We start from the raw sequence: 18,996 nt of genomic DNA on the forward strand, positions 1-18,996 counted from the left end.
CTAAAATCTTTATAAATCTTTTTTGTTATAATAGCGGTAATATCCGTAATTTATAAAATGCTTTATTTAATAATAATATAATATTTTTTTTTCGATATTTATCCGGTATTTTTATAAATATATTTTAATTAATAAAAGCGTATATAAACGCGTTTATTATATTATATTATATTAATTTAAAATCGAATTTTGTTATAATCGCGATTAAGGTGTAAAATAATTTTTTAGCTAATATAACCGCGTAAATTTTTTAATTTTAGGATTTCGCTTATTAATTACCGTAAACGACGAATTTTATTTTATATTTTTAAAATCTTTTATATTTATCGAATTTATATACGTATACCTATATATAATTAAAAATTTATTTACTTTTTATTTATAAATCCTTTTTATTAATTTTAGTTTAAAATCGTATATTTTTATAATTTTATAAATAATTAATTTTTATTTAAAAAAATAATTTATTAAACGGATAATAATATAATTTATAATATTATTTAAAAAAAATTAAAATTTCCGCTTTATAAATTTTTACCTTTTAATAAAAGGAGTATTTTAGTTTTGCTTTATCGTTTTAATTATTATTTTATCCTATTTTAAAAACGGCTTTATAACTAGCTAAAAAAGCTATTTACTATAAAATTATTTTAGGTTTTTTTTTTAATAGCGCCGTATTTTTAATCGTAATCGCTTTTATATTATATATTAATAAAACTAATAAAAATATTTATAATAAAATCTAAAAAATAAATTTCGCGGTAATAAAAAGGTATTATTTATTTTTTTTATTTAATATTGCTTTTTTATTTTTTTAGTTATTATTTTCCTTTTAATCGTTTTAATTATTGCCTAATAAAATATTTTTTGCGGCGGTATTTTTATTTTTTAATTTTTATAAAATCTCGTTTTTAAATATTACGTAATTAATTATAAAATCGGTAATAAGCTAGGTATTAATATTTAAAAATTTGTTTTTAAATATATCCTATTTTTTATTATATAATTTTTTTTATATTATAAACCTATTTTTATAAATTAGGGTCTTTTTTAAAGGTTTTATTTATTTATATTTATATTTTATTTTTAAAAATAAAATTTAAATAAGCTTTTTTTAAAAAATATATAAAAATATAAATTAAAAGCGTAAAAAAAATAATAAATAAGGCATTTAATATTTTTTTGCCTTTTATTATAGGTAATTTATTTATTTTTTTTACGTAAATTAACCGTATTTAATTAAAAAAATATTTAATTTTTAATAAAATAAGCGTTTTTATTTTATTTATTTTAAAGCTATTTTTTAGCTTTATTAGCGTAAATTACGAAAGCGCTTTTTTTAATTTTTAGCCTAATCGGCTATTAAATGCTTAAGCTTTTATAAAAATTATTATTTATTATTTAATATTTTAAATTTTTATTTAAAATGCTTTATTTTTTATAAATTTAATAAAAAACGGCTTATTATAATATAATTAAAATAATTATATTTAAAAAATTTATAGCCTAAGCCAAATTATTTTATATTTTAATTATTTATTTTATTTAAGCTTTTATTATAATTATTTTTTATTTATTAATTTAAATAATAGCTTTTTTTAATATTTTTAAAAATTTAAAAGCTTTTAAATATTATTTTTTTGCTTTTTTTTATTATTTATAGCTAATTTATTATAGCGAGCCTTTAAATTTTTATATTATTTATATAAAGGCTCGTTAATTAAGCAATATATAAAAAAAATCTAAAAAAATCGTAATAATTATTTATATCGTAATTTTTTTAATTATTATATATTATTTAGCATATATAACCTTTTTATTTTATAATAATTATAATCGAAATTAAATAATTTTTAATTTCTTTTAATAAAATTTATTATCGTTTATTTCCCGTTTTTTTATTTTAAATACTCGGATCGTTATTTTCGTTTATAGCTTTAAAAGTCGCTGCCGCGGTTTTTATATATTTAGTTTTTTTTATATCCGGTTCGATTAAGGTTTTAATTAAAATCGTTTTATTTTTAAAATAATTAATTAATCCGGTAATTTATATTTAAATCTAAAACGCATATTTTTAATTATTTTAATCGGAAATTATTTTTAATAATACCGTTAGGCCGATTCCGGCTTTTTTCGTAATTATTATTTTTATAATTTCGGCGGAAATATTAAAACTTTTAATTATTAATTAAAATAATGCTTTTTTATTAAAATTTAAATTAATTTAATATAAATATTAATTATATAATATATTAATTTATATTTTACGCCTTTTAATTTTAATAAAATATACGCTTATTTAAATAGCCCCGGCTAATTCCCGGGAGGTCCCGTATATCTATCTAAATATTATAGGGTTAATCCGTGTGCTTAAGCATACCCCAGTGTATAGGAACCATAATCCACCATCTGACAATTACTTAATAGCGGAGTGCCTAGGCTAGAAACCTCGCAAACGATTATGATTTGTCCGTAAGAACACGCTATCTAATAGCTACCACCACTACTATATTCACCGATTGCGATTATTTTTATAGAATGCTAAACTTATCTTTGGGTTATCGCCGGGATACGTTCCGAGCTCCAGGCATTTCCCCGTCGGCCCACATTATTCATTCATGTCACCTTTTAGCTGGTCTACTCTAGGTAGTCGGGGTTCTTGCTTCTAGCTCTTGCAGAAGGGACATTTGCAAATTGCCTTTACATCTCTGCTGGAAGCTGCTCATTCAGAGACTCGTCACCTCAGGACACGGGTTCTGCGAGCAGTGACAACAAGGATGTTGGAGAGCCGGTCACACCAGCCACAGAGATCACAAAAGGAAAGGGAGCCGTCAAGGTCATTAAGACGAACGCAACGCGGACTATAACCTCAGCAAAAAGACTATGACAGCAATAATAACGGCGAGTCAATGGACGATTGGTTTCCAAAGACGCCGATTCCATCACAGCATGCCCAGCTTACCTGCGTGCGAGGTCAGCAGTCTACACCAATAGGAGAAAGAACATCGCAAGACGAGAAAGAATATGAAGTGTCTGGAGTTTGGCCGACATTGCTGTAGATAGAGATGTTCCCTTAGACGAATGGCTACCCAATTCGCCTATTTTTGCCATTGGCATTCATGGCGCAATCAAAATTACTCTGTCTACAGAACTCTCGTACGATTGACAAGAAGCGTACTAGGGGCCAAGGCTGCACTGAGGTTGCCGCGGAGGGACAAGCAAAGCGAAGAGCCAGTTGGGCTCTACCTTTCAATATTCCCTTACGATGTCTTGTGCCTGGCTCGTTTGGACAAACATCCTCTGCGTATTCCTATTGGCAGCAAGTGGGCGTCTTGACTGTAGATGCTCAAGAACTCGGCCATGCATAGAAAGATGCCTTCAAGATTCAACGTTTATTGATCGACGACTTCTCCCGTGTCCGGCTCGCCCGGCGATTGTCCTGTTTGACTTCTCTAATAACATTGTGTTATTTTTAGAACCTTTTGGTTCATTCATGTCGCTCTTGAATCATATGTCTTTCCCACAGAGTGAAGCGTGCCATTTGTGATGTCTGTCCCAGATTCCCTTGCTCCGGCCGCATCCTACACCAGAGTATCAACCCCCTAATCGAACATGGCCCTGAGTATCTGGATCTGCTCCAGCACGCTTGATCGACTGGTACCGCCTTGAGACGATTTCGCCTCGACACTCGATTCATATTCGAATGCCTCCACAATATCTGGTGTGAACCGAGAATCAATGGCTTGCAGTTGCTCAAGGGTCAGCTTGTCCATCGAAATTTCCAGATTTTCAGACAGTGCAACGACGCGTCCCGAGATGTGGTGAGCCTCTCTGAACGGACATCCCTTCCTCACCAACCACTCTGCGACATCAGTGGCTAGCATCGTCTTGTCCAAAGCAGCCAGCATCCGCTCTGGCCGGACCTTCAATGTAGCAATGACGCCATTGGCAATTCCTAGACTATCCGACACAGTCTGAACCGAGTCCAGCATAGGCTCCCACCCTTCCTGGAGATCTTTGTTATAGCAAGATGGCAAGCTTTTCACAGTCTGTCAAGTGAATAGTCAGTATTTACTCTCGATACGCTCCTAGACACCCTCAAAGCCAAGGCAACTGGCTGAGATGATAATATGAGTACTCACCATCATCAATCCAGCCATTTGACCGAAAGCACGCCCGGACTTGCCGCGCAGAAGCTCTAACGAGTCTCCGTTGAACTTGTTGGGCATTAAAGAGCTACCCGTAGAATAGGCGTCGGCCAGCCGTACGAAACTGAACTCGGATGTCGAATATATGATGAGGTCCTCAGCCCACCTGCTGATGTGGTTGGTGAAAACCGAGTTCCAGACCAGGAATTCGATGATGAAATCGCGGTCGGCCGAAGTATTCATGGAGTTCAAGGTGATTCCGCTGAATCCAAGCTCCTCAGCTATGATGTTTCGATCGATTCGGAATGGATTGCCGGCCAAAGCGCCACAACCAAGTGGACTGAGATTGACCCTTTCGAAAACTTGGCGCAATCGCTCGAGATCCTGCTTGAACGCAGCGGCATATGACATCAGCCATTGAGACCACCGGACTGGCTGAGCACGCTGGAGATGGGTGTATCCAGGCATGAGGTAGTCGCTGAGGTTGTCAGTTAGCCGGGCGTCGCTTTTGGACAGAGGTTCCCAGGGGGCTAGGCTTACATTTCCGACTCGGCACGCGTGACAATGACCTTGAGGAATGCAACGAGTTGGCTGTCGATTTCACGGATCCGGTCGCGTAGCCACATGCGCATATCACAGACAACTTGCTCGTTGCGGCTGCGACCTGTGTGCAGCTTACCCGCGGTGTCCTTGCCGATGACCTCTCCTAAGCGACGTTCGTTTGCCGTATGGATCTGGTCGATTGTGTTAGCCTCGAGAGAATTTGAGTCGAATTGAGTGGCCGCTCACATCTTCGTCATTCGGCATGATCACGAAAGCCCCCTGCTTCCATTCTTCCATGATTTGGAGCAAACCACGCTCAATTGCCTGAAATTCGTCTTCGGTGATGATGCCAGCCTTTGAGTTGGCCCTGGCAAAAGCAATCGATCCAAGGATATCTTCTCGGTAAAGAGCCTTGTCGAATCGGATGGAGGCATTGTACTTGTGCATGAGAGGATCAATGGCACCTGCACACCGTGAGGTCAGTATACTGCATCCCAAGCTTGTCTTTCGAGACAGTCGAACCTGTGAACCTGCCTCCCCAGAGCATGCCAGCTGCCGGGGCGTCGGCCTTCTTCCCGGCCATGTTGAAATAGTTGTGAGTAGCGTTTGTTTCGTTCAATGCGTTTTCCAGGACGATGAAATCAATGGGATCGAGGAGGCCAATGGAGCATATGGCGGGTAACTATATTCGAGATCAAGGGCGTGAGTATTGAAGTCCCAAAAATGCGTTGAGGAATTACAGTTGGTCAATCAGTTGAGGGCAGTCATAGGAAAAGTTTGTAGGGCAGAGTCACAGTCACGTGTTACGTAAGGACCCCGCCAACTATTTTTCAGGTACAGTAGGAAAACAGCTTCACCGATACCGGCGGAGGGGCCATTGCTGCTGGAGCTGGAGCTGGAGCTGGAGCTGGAGCTGGAGCTGGAGCTGGAGCTGGAGCTCAAGCTATTGCGGGGGTCGGGGGTTAGTTACTCAGGTCCCCTTATTGCGCAGTCGCCGCATTTCCAATTGAGCCGCGTGATTGGGTGGTTGCAGGATATAAAGCACCGTTTAAAACAAATTGCAACATGGATATTTATAGATGCATATGGTATAGTCACTGGCCCAAGGTTCACTAATAGACTGGCTGGGAATAGGTCATAATTGCAGGCTGCAAATCACTCAAGAGCGGAGTGAATGACGCTACGACGGCACATAGGGGGCCTGGCCAGAGGTTTCGCAACGGCCATGATTTGCCCACAAGAACAAATTATCTGATAGCAACCACCACTACATTCACCTATTATGATTGCTGTAAGCCGATGTTCTGCTTAGCATTAGTTCACAACGTTCCGCCCGAGGTCGACTTCTATTTGGCAGTTTCCATGGTTGAGTTCACTTTTACGAAACATGAAGATAGGAACTGTTTCAATTTGCATGCATGTTAAAACTAGTTTCAGGCTTCCAACCACATTCTTATACCTCCAATATATAAGATAAACTATGATGTTAAATTAGTTGGCAGGTATACTAAGACTAAATCTATTATTTAAGTAGGCTGATTGTTAACGTGCACTATTTCATATGCATCTTCAGGCTGCTTCCGACTATTATATCTCAAACTAAAACTCGCATGTACCAGCTAACGTAATATATATCATGTATTTAATACATATACCCAAAAGGCTGATACACACCTTACCAAGATTTGCATCCTACTCGACCATAATATCTTGACGGCTTACAAAACTCAAACTTCATAATATGAATCATCTTAAGTGGTAAATTAATAGGGCACCTTACCACCAAGAGCTACTTATACCACAAGAATTCCACACTGCCGGATCAATTATACATTCGTAAAAAATCCAACATGGCATTAGAAGATGTGCCCGTCTTCTAACGTCATAAACACGCTGCTCATCACAGTTGCGAACGCAGCGCCAGCCTTATAGCCTGCCAGCCTGCAATGGGCTGGGACAACTTCTCTAATATATAATAAATTGGCGACGGCTACCGGAGCGGGCTCGATTTGCTGGCTATTCCCCACCGCACAAATTATAATGGTTGTATTACGCCTGATGGTGATTCTCACGCCAGCAAAGCTATCGGCGACAATCACGTAGTGACTGCCTGGTCTGATAGTCGAACAGCGAGTCGACAGACATTAATCTTGATGGTGAGTGCCAACCGTGTCTTCTGGATCTTTTCATAGGAATTACGGCTTAAGACTGCAGCCAGACAGTGTCGAAGTTGGAAGGGTGCATATCAAATATTCAAAAGATTTGGGTTAGGGTCTATCAATGTGGGCAGAGAGAAGAATATATCAAACTAGAGATCTCGTCTAAGATACTTTCGACGGGTACCCCCAAAGGAGCCTTTTTTAAGGAAAGAAGCGTTCATTAGCTGCCGAGTACAATCGCATAACCTATCACATCATCTTCCTGTAAGATCTGAAAAGCTTTCGCTCCTCCAGTTTCTTAGCGGTAGAACGAGGCGCGCAATCCATGTCTGAACGTGTTGTAGCTTTGCATCAGCCGAGATAGATACTTTAATCACGCGAACCGCTTACCATATCTCGGCATAGCGTCCGTTATCTTACTTAATTAAGAGGCTGTCGAGAAGAGGTTCTCTTAACAAAAAGATTGGTGCCAGCGAGTCTGATTTACAGGTAAATTGTCGGCATCATTCCTGGATATAGTCGGGTCCTAGAACTCTTCCTGAGGAAATTTCAATCAAAGACTCGGTCGGTGTAGCCGAACCCAAAATCTCCAAGCTTCTGCGGCATCTCCGTCAGCCCAGGATTGCCAAATAAACCTTGTCCAGAGATACCAGTGCAAGAACGAAGCCCCATCTATGTCAAGTAGAACAGCATTGATTGAGGGGGCAAAGCCGACAGGAAGACCATACAAAAGCAAAAAGCACGAGGTTCTATATGACCATTAGCATCGTCAGTGTTGACAGCAATGCAGAAGAGGAAACGGGAGCCAAGAGATAGTTTTGAGATTTAGCGCCATGTGGCTTCACATTCTGACTTTATGGATAAGCAGGCCGGCTGGAACTATGAGATGCGTGATTGGCCGATCAATACTCTGCGGAAGCCTTAGACACCCAATCGACTTCACTGGAGGGTTCTGACAAAGGTGACTTGAGAATGTCACGTTGGCCAGGTTCGATATTGAAGCTCTTCAAGAGGAAGGCTTTACATGAGCATTGCGATGATTTTGGTTGTTTGCAAGCGAACTGCTCGGCCATGAGAGTTCCCGAAATGCTAGGAGCCAATGACCGCACTATCGTGACTCGTGTAGCGGTTGACGTGAAATGAATCCTTTCTTGATTATGTGATATGCGCGATTACTTAATGATGCCCAGTTTGCGGGCCGTCCGTTGTTGACATGTCAGTCTGCCGCCAACTCTGTAACTTGGTCATGATTAGAGCCCATTTGATTATGATTTCAATTGACGTTCATCGCGATTGGCTGGCTGGCTGACTGGTTTCTCGCAAGCCGACGTAGTCGCAGGCCATGAGAGACCCTCAAATATCTTTTGGAAGTCTCAGCTCTGGCAGGTAGGAGAATCGCTAGCCAGAAGCGGCAAGATAGGCTGTTGGGCAGATTACCTGGGAAATGAGAGTAGGCTTCTCTAGGAGTCTTGAAAGATATATCTCGCCGTTATTAGTTCAAAGTTCAAGCCGTCGCCAAGGGATGAAAATCCCTTGACCCCAGCTTAGTCAGGACGGCCGGTCTCGAGTAGCTTCGGAGCCGGTAACGGTCTAGAATGAGGATAATCTGATCTAGAGCTAGCGTGCGAGCCAGAAGAATCCGTTCTAACCGCAGACGTTTCAATTCAGGAACACATATCCGATCGAATGCATCGAGCTGTCCACTCGGCCCCAAGGCCCTTTTCGAACAAGAGGCAGGCTAGCCAAGACAGACAGAAGTTACAGGACACGAACCAGGGCTGAGGCCGGCTTCCCGCGATGCATAGTAGCCCTCCAAACCGTTGGGTTTCGCTCGGATGGCTCTTTTTCCCGGCCGGCTGGTTCCTCAGCCCCAGTTAGCTCTGCACATATAGCATAATATTCTGACATACTAACAACAACTCAACGCTCCCTAATCATAGCGATCTCATTATCACGACCGCCTATCGTGAGATTTTCGTCGTGTAATGGCATGCACTGTCTAGCTTCACGCGGCGCCTTTTCGGGGATAGTCTATCTCCAGGGCCACTCGCATATCAATAATGGGGTCAAGGGTTCTTTTACTGACAAAATGACGGACACCCCCCTGTCCCAACTTGGCTGCTCCGGTGATCGTCAATTCCAGCCCCCAATGAAGGAACTCTGTCCGATTCAATCCGCGGCTTTGGATGATCCAGATTCCCCATCGCAACCCATACTGGCGGTAGCTCGCTCAAACAGGACACAAACGAACGCATGGAATGCTCGGTACGTTGGAGAAGCAGGGCAGGGTAATGCAAGTGCGGCTCCGGTAATATCATGGCATCGAAATGGACCCCGTTCCCGCCCGCTCGGGTGGAGAGTCTCGCATGCCCTAAATCCTTCAGGAAAAACGTGCTCCTCAGGCTATTCAACTGAGGGGGCCGCTCGCAATGTTGGCGCCGCTGCAGATATATTTTCCCCGTCGGGAAGGAACAGACAGTGGAGCCTCGGTTCTGCACCATTGGCGGACACTAGGTGCATTGCATGGTAGCCAATCGTGACATGTGTTTCAAGCTATTCGGCGGGGGCGTCATATCAGACTATGCGTTTCCCCCTTACCATGCATACATCGTATGGGCTTGGAAGAAGCAGGTCGAATCGATACGGCTCTGGAGATGTGTGGGAAAGGGCCGAGAAGGGTGTAGGCACTGGCCGGCCCTATCCATGTATAAGAAGCCGGCCGAGGGAAGGCTCAAGTATCGAAAAAGAAGGGCTTGTCTTCTCTCATTCAAACTCTTCCATCTTACTACATTCACTACAACTCATTTCTCTCTCTCCAATACACATCTCTCAAAATGGCTGACACAGTTCCAAACAAGTCTTGGGTCTTCAAGCAAATCCCCGAGGGTCTCCCCAAGCTCGGTGTCGATACCGTGTATGAAGACAGACCCATCAGCTTGACTCCCCCTCCGGGCGGTGTAGTCATCAAGATCCTCACTGTCGGTCTTGACCCCCACCAGCGTGACCGCATGAGAGGCCCGGACTTCCAGAGCTACGTCCCTGGCTACGTCTTTGATGAGACCATGACCAACTTTGCCATTTCCAAGGTCGTCAAGTCGGACCACCCCGATCACAAGGAGGGCGACCTGATCCAGGGTCTTTTGCCTCTCGCCGAGTACGGCGTTATCCCCAAGGAGCTGTTCGAGTTCAAGCCCATGGCTGCTCCCCTCGTCTGGAAGGTTGAGAACAAGTACAACCTGGATTACTCGCACTACATGGGCCCTCTGGGCTTGGCCGGTATGACGGCATGGAACTCTTTCTACGGCCTGGTGAAGCCCGAGAAGGGCAAGACCATCTGGGTCAATGCCGCCACCAGCTCTGTTGGTGAGGTCGTGGTCCAGCTCGCCAAGAAGGAGGGCATGCGCGTCATTGCCAGTGTCAGCTCCGCCGAAAAGCTCAAGTACGCTACTGAGGTGCTGGGTGCTGATGCTGGCTTCAACTACCGCGAGGAGGACATCTCCGGTGCCCTGAAGAGACTCGCACCCGAGGGTCTTGATGTGGTCTACGAAAACGTCGGAGGAGACCACTTCCAGGCAGCCATTGATAACCTGAACTGGTTTGGCAGAATCATTGTCTGCGGCATGGTAAGCAACACCTCTGTGAGACATGTGACGAATCGTAAGAACTAACAAAACTGTCGCATAGGCATCTCAATACAACAAGCCCAAGGAGGAGCAATATGGAGTCACGAACCTGTCGGATATCTTCCGCAAGCGCATCACCATCCGTGGCTTCATCTACTGGGACCACGACATCTATGAGCCCAACATTGCCAGCTTCCACGAGAACATGCCCAAGTACATCGCCGATGGCTCCATCAAGGCAAGCTACTCGAAGCACGAGGGTCTCGAGAAGACCCACGAGGCTTTCCTTGAGATGTTCACCGGCAAGGCATTTGGCAAGGCCGTCATCAAGATTGCCGATGAGTAATTTCCGTGTAGGAGGCGACCGAAACACCTGTAACGAAGTTATGACCAAACAAATAAGCAAGTAAAAATAGACCAAATAAACAAAAGTTTAAATCGAATCCAGGCTTCTACTAGATGTAAATATCTCCTTTTCAACCATGAAGACTAGAGCGAGTGTTCCGTCGGTGCGGTTGGACCAGTCTACCTCAGCCAATTACAACCTCAGCTTCGCACAAGCCGCTGGTGCAGCATATTGCACAGCCCATGTGTGTTCACAGCCAGAGTGCGGGGCAGATTTCCTCGTTTCGCTCCTCTTTGTGGCTCACCCATAGGCAGATTTGTGTAAGGCTGTGCCTAGGCATCACCATAAATCCATGAACCGTGCCCAAAAACCACCTGATTTCGAGCGTACCTCGGTAATCGAAACCAGCTTCGATTACTCGCGAAATGAGCTTCGGCTTCTCTGTTGGCGATTTCTTGGCGGTGCTGGAACTTGCGAACAGAGTGCGCAAGGGTTTTCTCGGCGCGCCCAAGGAGTTCAAGGCCATCTCCGACAACGTGCGAGACTTGTCAATTGTTCTCCAAGATGCCGAAGCAAACACCGACAAGCTTGCGCCGGCTCAGTTACAAGAGTACCAAGATACCTTGCAAAGCTGTAAAGGTCTTCTCTTGGAGATTGATTCAGTCCTCCAAAAATATTGTACGATAACGGAAGTTGGAAAAATCGGAGTGAGGAGAACTCTCAAGAGAACTTGGAAACGTCTGAAGTGGGAGCCTGAAGATGTCCGCGATATTCGGAGCCAGATCACCGTCAAGATTGCAACCCTCAACAGCCTGAATAGCCATGTTCTCGTCACCAATGTGGCAAAACTCGTCCGCCACCAGGAGGATTCGGAGTTTCAGTCCTTATTGGAGTGGTTAAACAATACAAGTTTTGTCTTGCAACAAAACGATCTCGCCCTGCATTGCCAACCTGGTTCCCGCAGATGGCTATTCGAGTCTCCAGTCTATCAAGACTGGGTCAAGCAAAAAGATGGCCTTCTCTTTTGTCCAGGCAATGCTGGTACTGGCAAGACGTACACCATGGCGATGGTGATTGAGAACTTGCGATCCAGCAACGACAGCGATGTTCTGACAGTCTACATGTACTGCACATATCGGAACCATACCCAGACGATAGAAGATCTCTATCGCAGCCTTTTACGACTTGTACTCGAAGAGGCTGGACCTAGCGACAGCGAGGAGACGATGCAAGCCTGCGTACAATATCGATTGTCACGGAAGCCTTTGTCTCGACATGACTGTCTGAAATTGCTTCAAATTCATGTTTCCATGATTCCAAAGGTAAACCTGTTAGTGGATGCTTTGGATGAGCTGCCCAGTGAAATTCGGCGACCATTTGTCAACGATCTGCTGAAGTTGAGCGAAGCTGGAAATATCAGCTTGTTTCTCACATCGCGCGATATTCCGGAGATCCGAGCACCCTTCCAGAAATGTAAAACATACGCGTCTCTGGAGATCAGGTCTAGTGATGAGGATATTCAAAGCTTCTTGCGAGATAACACATTTCAGCTACCCAACTTTGTAGCACGATCACCAGTGCTTCAGAAGGATGTAATCGATGCTATTACGGATGCAAGCTCAGGGATGTAAGTGATTTATCAATTGAATCAAGAACTGAGCTTTCAATTGACATCAATCTCAGGTTTCTCCTGGCTGAGCTACATCTGAAGTCGCTGACAACAGCCATTTCCCCGGGCAGTCTGCGCGCGCGATTGTCCGATATTGTCATCAAGTCGAACGCCTATGATGAATTGTACGAAAGCACCGTGGAGCGCATCGGTTTTCAAGGACCCCAGGCTAGGCAGGTCGCCATGCAGACACTTCTGGTCCTTACCTCTGCCCGATATCCTTTGTCAAGTGCTGAGCTCACACACGCCCTTGCGATCGACGATTGTAGCAATGGCTTCAACGAAGACATGGTTCCTGATATGGATGATCTGATTGCTGCTTGCCATGGTCTTGTAGTTGTCGACGGCACTAGTGACATTGTACGTCTGGTACACAAGTCGGCTCAAGAATATTTTGAGCGCACCAGGTCGCGATGGTTCCCAGCAGCCCACGTTACAATGGCAAAGCTATGCCTCCGCTACTTGGAAATGGGCCAGCCAGGAGGTATTCTTCCAGAGGGTGCTGAGCGGCAAGCATTTTTCCAATACGCCACGGCAAACTGGATTTACCATTCATCAGAAGCCGAGAACGAATCTCTGGATACTCGGGATCCTCTCCCGCAAGTTTCCAGCAGCCCTGGCCTAGTCACAGGGCATCCAGAAGCTGACAGAGCATTAGTAGCACAGTCTTCCTTGCGGCAAATAGCACGGGAAGTTTTTGATGTGCATACCACTATCGTTGAGGCTTGTCGCGCTGGTCGTTTGGCATGGGTCGAGCAGTTGCTTATAATTCGCAATTATAACCCGAACCAGCGCGACAGAAGTTGGGAGTTCCAGTTTGAGAATTTTGACAGCCGTCGTCCCATGGTGCCAGCTTATTTCGACGGACCAATTGAGCATCCAAGCCAAGATGATGTTTTATTGACTGTTGCTACCAGTCAACGAAACTACAGCATGGCTGCTATGCTACTTGCACATGGAGCAGACCCGAATATCGCCAACATACACGGACAAACCCCGCTCTCTATTGCAGCTCGGAACGGTTTTGATGATTTGACTTCGTTACTTCTGAGTCACGACTTGATAAAACCTGACTTGAAAAACAGTTCTGCACCCAGCGCGCTCCTTACATCGATTGAACATGGCCATGAGAAATGTTACCAATTACTGCTCGAACGTTCTGATCGCATGGCCACAGATAAGAACGGTAATGGTGTCGTGTGGTATGCGGCGCGTTATGGTCATCTCAAAATTGTGATGGAGCTTCACAAGTGGCCGGAAATTGGCGCTGCCTTGGAAGAATTACCCTTCTGTCACACTCCGATCGTAGCTGCGATTGTTGGAGGTCATCAAGATATCGCTGAATTTCTGCTTCCTCTGACGCCTGAACTTATATGTCGCCAGTGCTCGCTTCGACTGGCCCACCTTGCGGTTCAAGTGGGTTTTGATGACCTTCTTACTGGACTCCTCGAACGCGATCCATCAAATGCAGACCATAAAAGTACCCAGTTACGCCAACTATGGATTGCCCGACTATTGAGGACCTGTGGACAGTATACGGAGGAGATCATGGTCTTACCTACACCATTCTTGACTGCCATTCGTCTTGGGAACGTGTCTGCAGTGCAAGCGATTCTACCATACGTGGATGTCAATAGAGAGACTAACATGCAGGAAGCTGAGGTCAATGGCCGTGGATCTTGGCGAGCTCTCCATGAAGCAGTGAATAGGGGCAACCTAGACATGGTCGAGCTTCTTCTTAGCAAACACGGCATCGATCCGGATCCTATCGATGACGCAGGACGCAGTCCCTTCCTACTCGCAGCTCAAAGAGGTAATTGCTCTATAATGACTGCTCTCATCAACCATGGAAATATTGATTATAGTAGAAAGGCTGGGGGTGAGTCCGCAATCGACTACATTTTGACTCACTACAAAAATCCGCGCTATGTCAAGACTCTGGCGTCGGTTATGTGCACTAAGTTCAGCCACCAAGACTCAACTGGCTCTACTTTACTTCATCGAGCCTGCCGATTCGCCCCGTTCATGGATAGGAAAAACGTCCCCATAGTCGCCGAGATACTAAGTATACCCGGAGTGGACGTGAATATTCGTGATCAGGACGGCAACACACCCCTCCATCTCGCCGTTAGATACCATCTACGAGATGTCGTACGCTTGCTGCTGGACCGAGCAGACACAGATGTCGTAGCAGAGGATCCAGATGGTAACCACGCCTTGAACCTTGCGTACAAGACTGGACTAGTTTCCGATGGAGTCCGCGGAGATGGGTACTGGCGTCCCTATCGAACAAAAGCAAATTTCCCCTACAGTCTGGGGGAATGGGCCGAAGTCCAAACGTCAAAGTTCTTCTTGCCATCTTATAGAGCTTATGATGAATCCATTTTCATGATGCTCGTGCGGGACAAACGTTCAAACCTCGAACACAAAAACCACAATGGGGAGAGTGCTATGGTCATAACAGCATTGACGGGCACAAAGGCCATGGTGCAAATGGCACTAAGCAACGCGACATTGATGTCAGACCTTGGCACAACGAACCAAAATGGGTGCAGCCTAATATCTTGTGCTATACAAGCAAACCCATACCCTGATGCTGTGGAATTACTGCGAGCAAATTATCCTATTCCACCTGTCGAACTTGAAGATAAGGAAACGGTTGGACTGTGATGATGTACAAGATCTTGTAGATCTTGGATGAAGGAGCTCTGTGCCAAAAATGAAAAAGGGTTTCCGTAGTCAGTTTTGGGAGATGCGACATTGATTCTACTGAGTTGATACTGAAAAACAAATCAATTCTGTTTTATTCCTCAAAATGACAAAGGACCAGCAGTATATTTCATGTCCAAAAAAAAAAAAAAAAAGGAAATACGCTATTCTGCCGCTGCGTGTGTTCAGTGCTTTTCAACATAAGTATATTTCGACACTGTATCATTTCTTCTTAGTAATATCATGATCATATAAAATGTCGAATCAAGTTGATGCACCAAGGCCGGGAAGGCTGACATGATTCTTGCCGCTTGGATTGAAGACGTACTGATAGGCTGACTCTATTGTGGTCCCCTAGGCGATTTTTAAGAAATGCATCTGAACATCCACATCTCCCTTTTACACAATTCGAATTGGCTAACCCCATCTACTCCTAAAGCAAGTAACCATACCAACAGACCATTCATCCTCAAACTCAGGTCACGTATATATCATCTAGTATACACTTCTAGCTTTCAGTGCCTTTTTCAAGATCTTTTGCATCCCAGACATATGATCCGCGTCCAACATGGTGTAATGAGCGCCAGGACTGTTGTGAAATCTGACCGGCTCTTCACAAAATTCACTCCAGGGAATCAAATGGTCTCGAAGCCACATCTGTTTATCCTTCCCCACGGCCAAGAGAGGTCGGGCATAGAATACATCAATGTGCTTGACCTTGCCCATCGGATCGTAGTTATGAGCCAGGCCTTGAAGGCTCGCCGAGACATCCGCCCAATGGGCAAGCTTTGTGGCATTGAGATCAAGCTCGGCGAGTTTATCTGCGGGCGCTATGGTAAGGATCTTGTTGAGGACCTGTTCTTTGGTGTAACCAGCATCGTGAAACTCGGCTGACTTCTTGACGGCCTCTTCCTCGGTGATGAAGCCAAGGAAGTATGACAAGTTGAGGAAAAGCTCACACCAATCGATCTGGACCATTCTCCATTTGATATGTGGCGGTCCATTGAGGGATCCCATGTAGACTTCATGGCCAGCTGCCTCGAGTTTCTTGGTCGTCTCAAACGCGATCATGGATCCAAAGGAGTAGCCAATCAGAATGTATGGACCTTTGGGTTGATTTTGGCGGATTGCGTTCATGTATACGCTGCAGAAAGAATAGATGTTAGCCATGATTCCGTTTTAATGAATCAAGATCAAAAGCACCCACTTTGTCATTTCGTCAATGGAGTCAAACATTTTCTCTCCAGCATTGAAACCAGGAGCCCGAAGAGCGTAAACCTCACGATCAGAAAAGTATCGGCTGATGTTTAGGAACACGAGAATTTCGCCCAGACCGGGATGAACGAACCAGATCGGTGTGGACGGTGACTTTCCAGTCTGCAACTTGATTGTGGGGTCGTATGAAGTAGGAACAACAGCTTTCGTGCTATCGACTGAAAGTGCTTGCGCGAGTGCTTTAATAGTTGGACTGGTAAGGAGAGTGCCAATGGGTATCTGCTGCTCTAGACCAAGACGTTCTTGAAGACGGGCTTTGAAGCCAAGTAAACGAATGCTGTCAAAACCCATGTCCATGATACTATCGCTGAATCTGACCTCAGAGGTACATAGGTCGAGTTCGTCCGCAAAGATGTCAATCAGCTTTTTCTCAAAATCGGTCTTGGGATCGATCCGGTGCATCACCCGCACCATCGAGGTACGTTGGCTGGTTAATTCGTACTGCTCATTGAATGTTCCCAATTCATACGCTTTCTTCATAGCTGAGCGTGAGAACTTCCCTAGAGAGGACTTTTGAACGAAGGAAGCTGGGAGAGGAATGATAGCCCGAGGTTTCCTGGCGCAGTACAAGAAGATGGCCTTTTCAATACTGATGATAGTGGTGAGAAGCTCCTCATTTGTCAGCTCTTTTTGCTCCACGAAAGTTATTACCATTTCTTCCGTACTCGACTCGCTGGACCAAACAGGGAATGCAGCAGTATAATAAGGCTTGATGATGCCGGACACGGCCTCTTCTACCATAGCCTCGACCTCATGTGAGAAGTACTTGACGCCATTGATGATGATAGTATCCTTGCTTCGTCCAACAAGAACCAAGTTGGATTCGGAGTCTCTATAACCAATGTCTCCAGTGTCAAACCAACCATTACTGTTGATGAGTGCCTTCGTGTTTTCTGGGTCGTTGTGGTATCTCTTGACTACAACAGGGCCTCTCAGCTGAAGATTGCCTAGCTCAGAAATACCGCAATCACCATCTTCGTTTGTCCTGACTCGCCACTCCATAGAGGCAATACTTTTGCCTACTGAGCAGAATTCCAGCTCATTGTGAATCTCGGGCTTCGGAAATTCGGTGTTGTACAAAGAGCCTGCGCATGTTTCAGTCATGCCGAATGCAGGACATACAACATTACTCATGGCGCCCAGTTCTTTCATTGCATCATTGAATGCAATGGCTGTCGAGATCGTGTTGGCTTCACCGCCGGAGACTACGAAACGGAGATGAGCCAGGTTGATGCCCGAGATAGGCTTGCGCTTCTGGAGTCTTTCGACTATGGAAGCAAGGAAGAAATTTGGTGCAAAGGCTATGCTGATGGAATAATTGCTGAGACAGCAAAGCCACGTCGAATCTTTCATTGCGATGCGGGGCGCAATATGGACTTGTGATGCTCCTACATACATGGCATGTAGATGGATTTCGGTCAAACAAGCTTAAAGTGATGACTATTAGCTTTGCAATGTACGAGAAAGACTGCCACATACCAACGTGGTCGAAACCGACCCAGTTCAGGAAAGAATCGTCTTTCGAAGTGCCAAGCATCTGTGACTTCCCTTGCATAGAAGCCAAAACCTGGCCGTGGGTGATTTCAACCGCCTTTGCGCCCCCTGTGGAGCCAGATGTCAACATCATGAAGGCCACATTGTCGGGATCGAACACCTCAGCGCTGGTCACCCTTGCGCCAGACCTTCGCGCACTGTTTGACGAAGATGCAGGGTAAAGGAGAAGGTCTGTGTCATCTGAACACATCTTGGTGCACTCAGACTTTTGAGTGTCAAAGTCTTCTCGATATTCTGGTGTTGTGATAACAATGGGGTCCCCAAGAACTTCAAACAGGTGATGCAAGTGCCGGCCTCTGGCAACAGGATCCGCGGAAAAGGGGGTTGACACAACAGGTATGCCCCCAGCGGCAATCACTTTCCAGAAGTCTAGTACATTGAGATAATGTGAGTCTAGATGAAGAAGCACAATTCGGTGATCGGAGTTTTTGAAACAAGCCTCCAAGTGCTCCTTTTCTGTCTATTCCTGCTATCAGCAAGGCTTGTTGCATCTTTTGGTGTGGTAATGTACATTGACTTCAGTTCCAAAAGGGTTCTATGTTCTGTGTCTCTGAAGCCCCATATCTCTTGGGTATAGGTAGTTGGTGCTACTTACGATAACGGTTTTATACAATTGCGAATAGTTCAAGTGTCGAACATCGTCCTCACCATGGAAAACCAGCTCCTTCTCGGGGGAAGATTGAGCTGCCCGCTGAAGGATATCCATGAGTGTATGTTGCGGCATCTTGTTGGTATCGAGCCCAAATTGGTGAGGTTATGGGCGTAACTTGGCGATGAATATGTGCTTGGGTGTTTCCGTGAGAGGGAGGTAAGGCCAGGTACTCTGGTCAAAATTGACGAATGTCATACACGTCTTCCAGCGTCAAGCTCACGAGGAAGGCGTGGACCATAATTATTCAAGAGTGTCAACTTGATGCATTACTCTAGTAGCACTACTGGGAAGGCTTCTAGGCTCTCCGGAATAAGTCCT

General features: G+C 44.5%; 4 protein-coding genes across 4 annotated transcripts; 2 read left to right on the forward strand and 2 right to left on the reverse strand.

Moving 5' to 3' along the window:
• Window positions 1–3,602: 3,602 nt before the first annotated feature.
• On the reverse strand, window positions 3,603–5,274 carry PFICI_13205 (putative argininosuccinate lyase; the record flags this gene model as incomplete). Its single annotated transcript, XM_007841786.1, has 5 exons — window positions 3,603–4,049; window positions 4,143–4,626; window positions 4,689–4,882; window positions 4,938–5,155; window positions 5,214–5,274. The coding sequence occupies 5 exons, from the start codon at window positions 5,272–5,274 to the stop codon at window positions 3,603–3,605; spliced, it is 1,404 nt and encodes a 467-aa protein (XP_007839977.1).
• A 4,410-nt stretch (window positions 5,275–9,684) lies between these two features.
• Window positions 9,685–10,819, forward strand: PFICI_13206 (uncharacterized protein; the record flags this gene model as incomplete). Its single annotated transcript, XM_007841787.1, has 2 exons — window positions 9,685–10,473; window positions 10,535–10,819. 2 exons carry the CDS (start codon window positions 9,685–9,687, stop codon window positions 10,817–10,819), a joined length of 1,074 nt encoding a protein of 357 aa, XP_007839978.1.
• A 425-nt stretch (window positions 10,820–11,244) lies between these two features.
• Window positions 11,245–15,158, forward strand: PFICI_13207 (uncharacterized protein; the record flags this gene model as incomplete). The annotated part of the gene is made up of 2 exons (XM_007841788.1): window positions 11,245–12,446; window positions 12,503–15,158. 2 exons carry the CDS (start codon window positions 11,245–11,247, stop codon window positions 15,156–15,158), a joined length of 3,858 nt encoding a protein of 1,285 aa, XP_007839979.1.
• A 534-nt stretch (window positions 15,159–15,692) lies between these two features.
• PFICI_13208 (uncharacterized protein) lies at window positions 15,693–18,750 on the reverse strand (the record flags this gene model as incomplete). Its single annotated transcript, XM_007841789.1, has 4 exons — window positions 15,693–16,341; window positions 16,405–17,899; window positions 17,952–18,486; window positions 18,622–18,750. 4 exons carry the CDS (start codon window positions 18,748–18,750, stop codon window positions 15,693–15,695), a joined length of 2,808 nt encoding a protein of 935 aa, XP_007839980.1.
• Between the last annotated feature and the right edge of the window lie 246 nt (window positions 18,751–18,996).

The sequence above is a fragment of the Pestalotiopsis fici genome, assembly GCF_000516985.1.
Source record: "Pestalotiopsis fici W106-1 unplaced genomic scaffold PFICI_Scf_11, whole genome shotgun sequence".
Classification (NCBI taxonomy): domain Eukaryota; kingdom Fungi; phylum Ascomycota; class Sordariomycetes; order Amphisphaeriales; family Sporocadaceae; genus Pestalotiopsis; species Pestalotiopsis fici.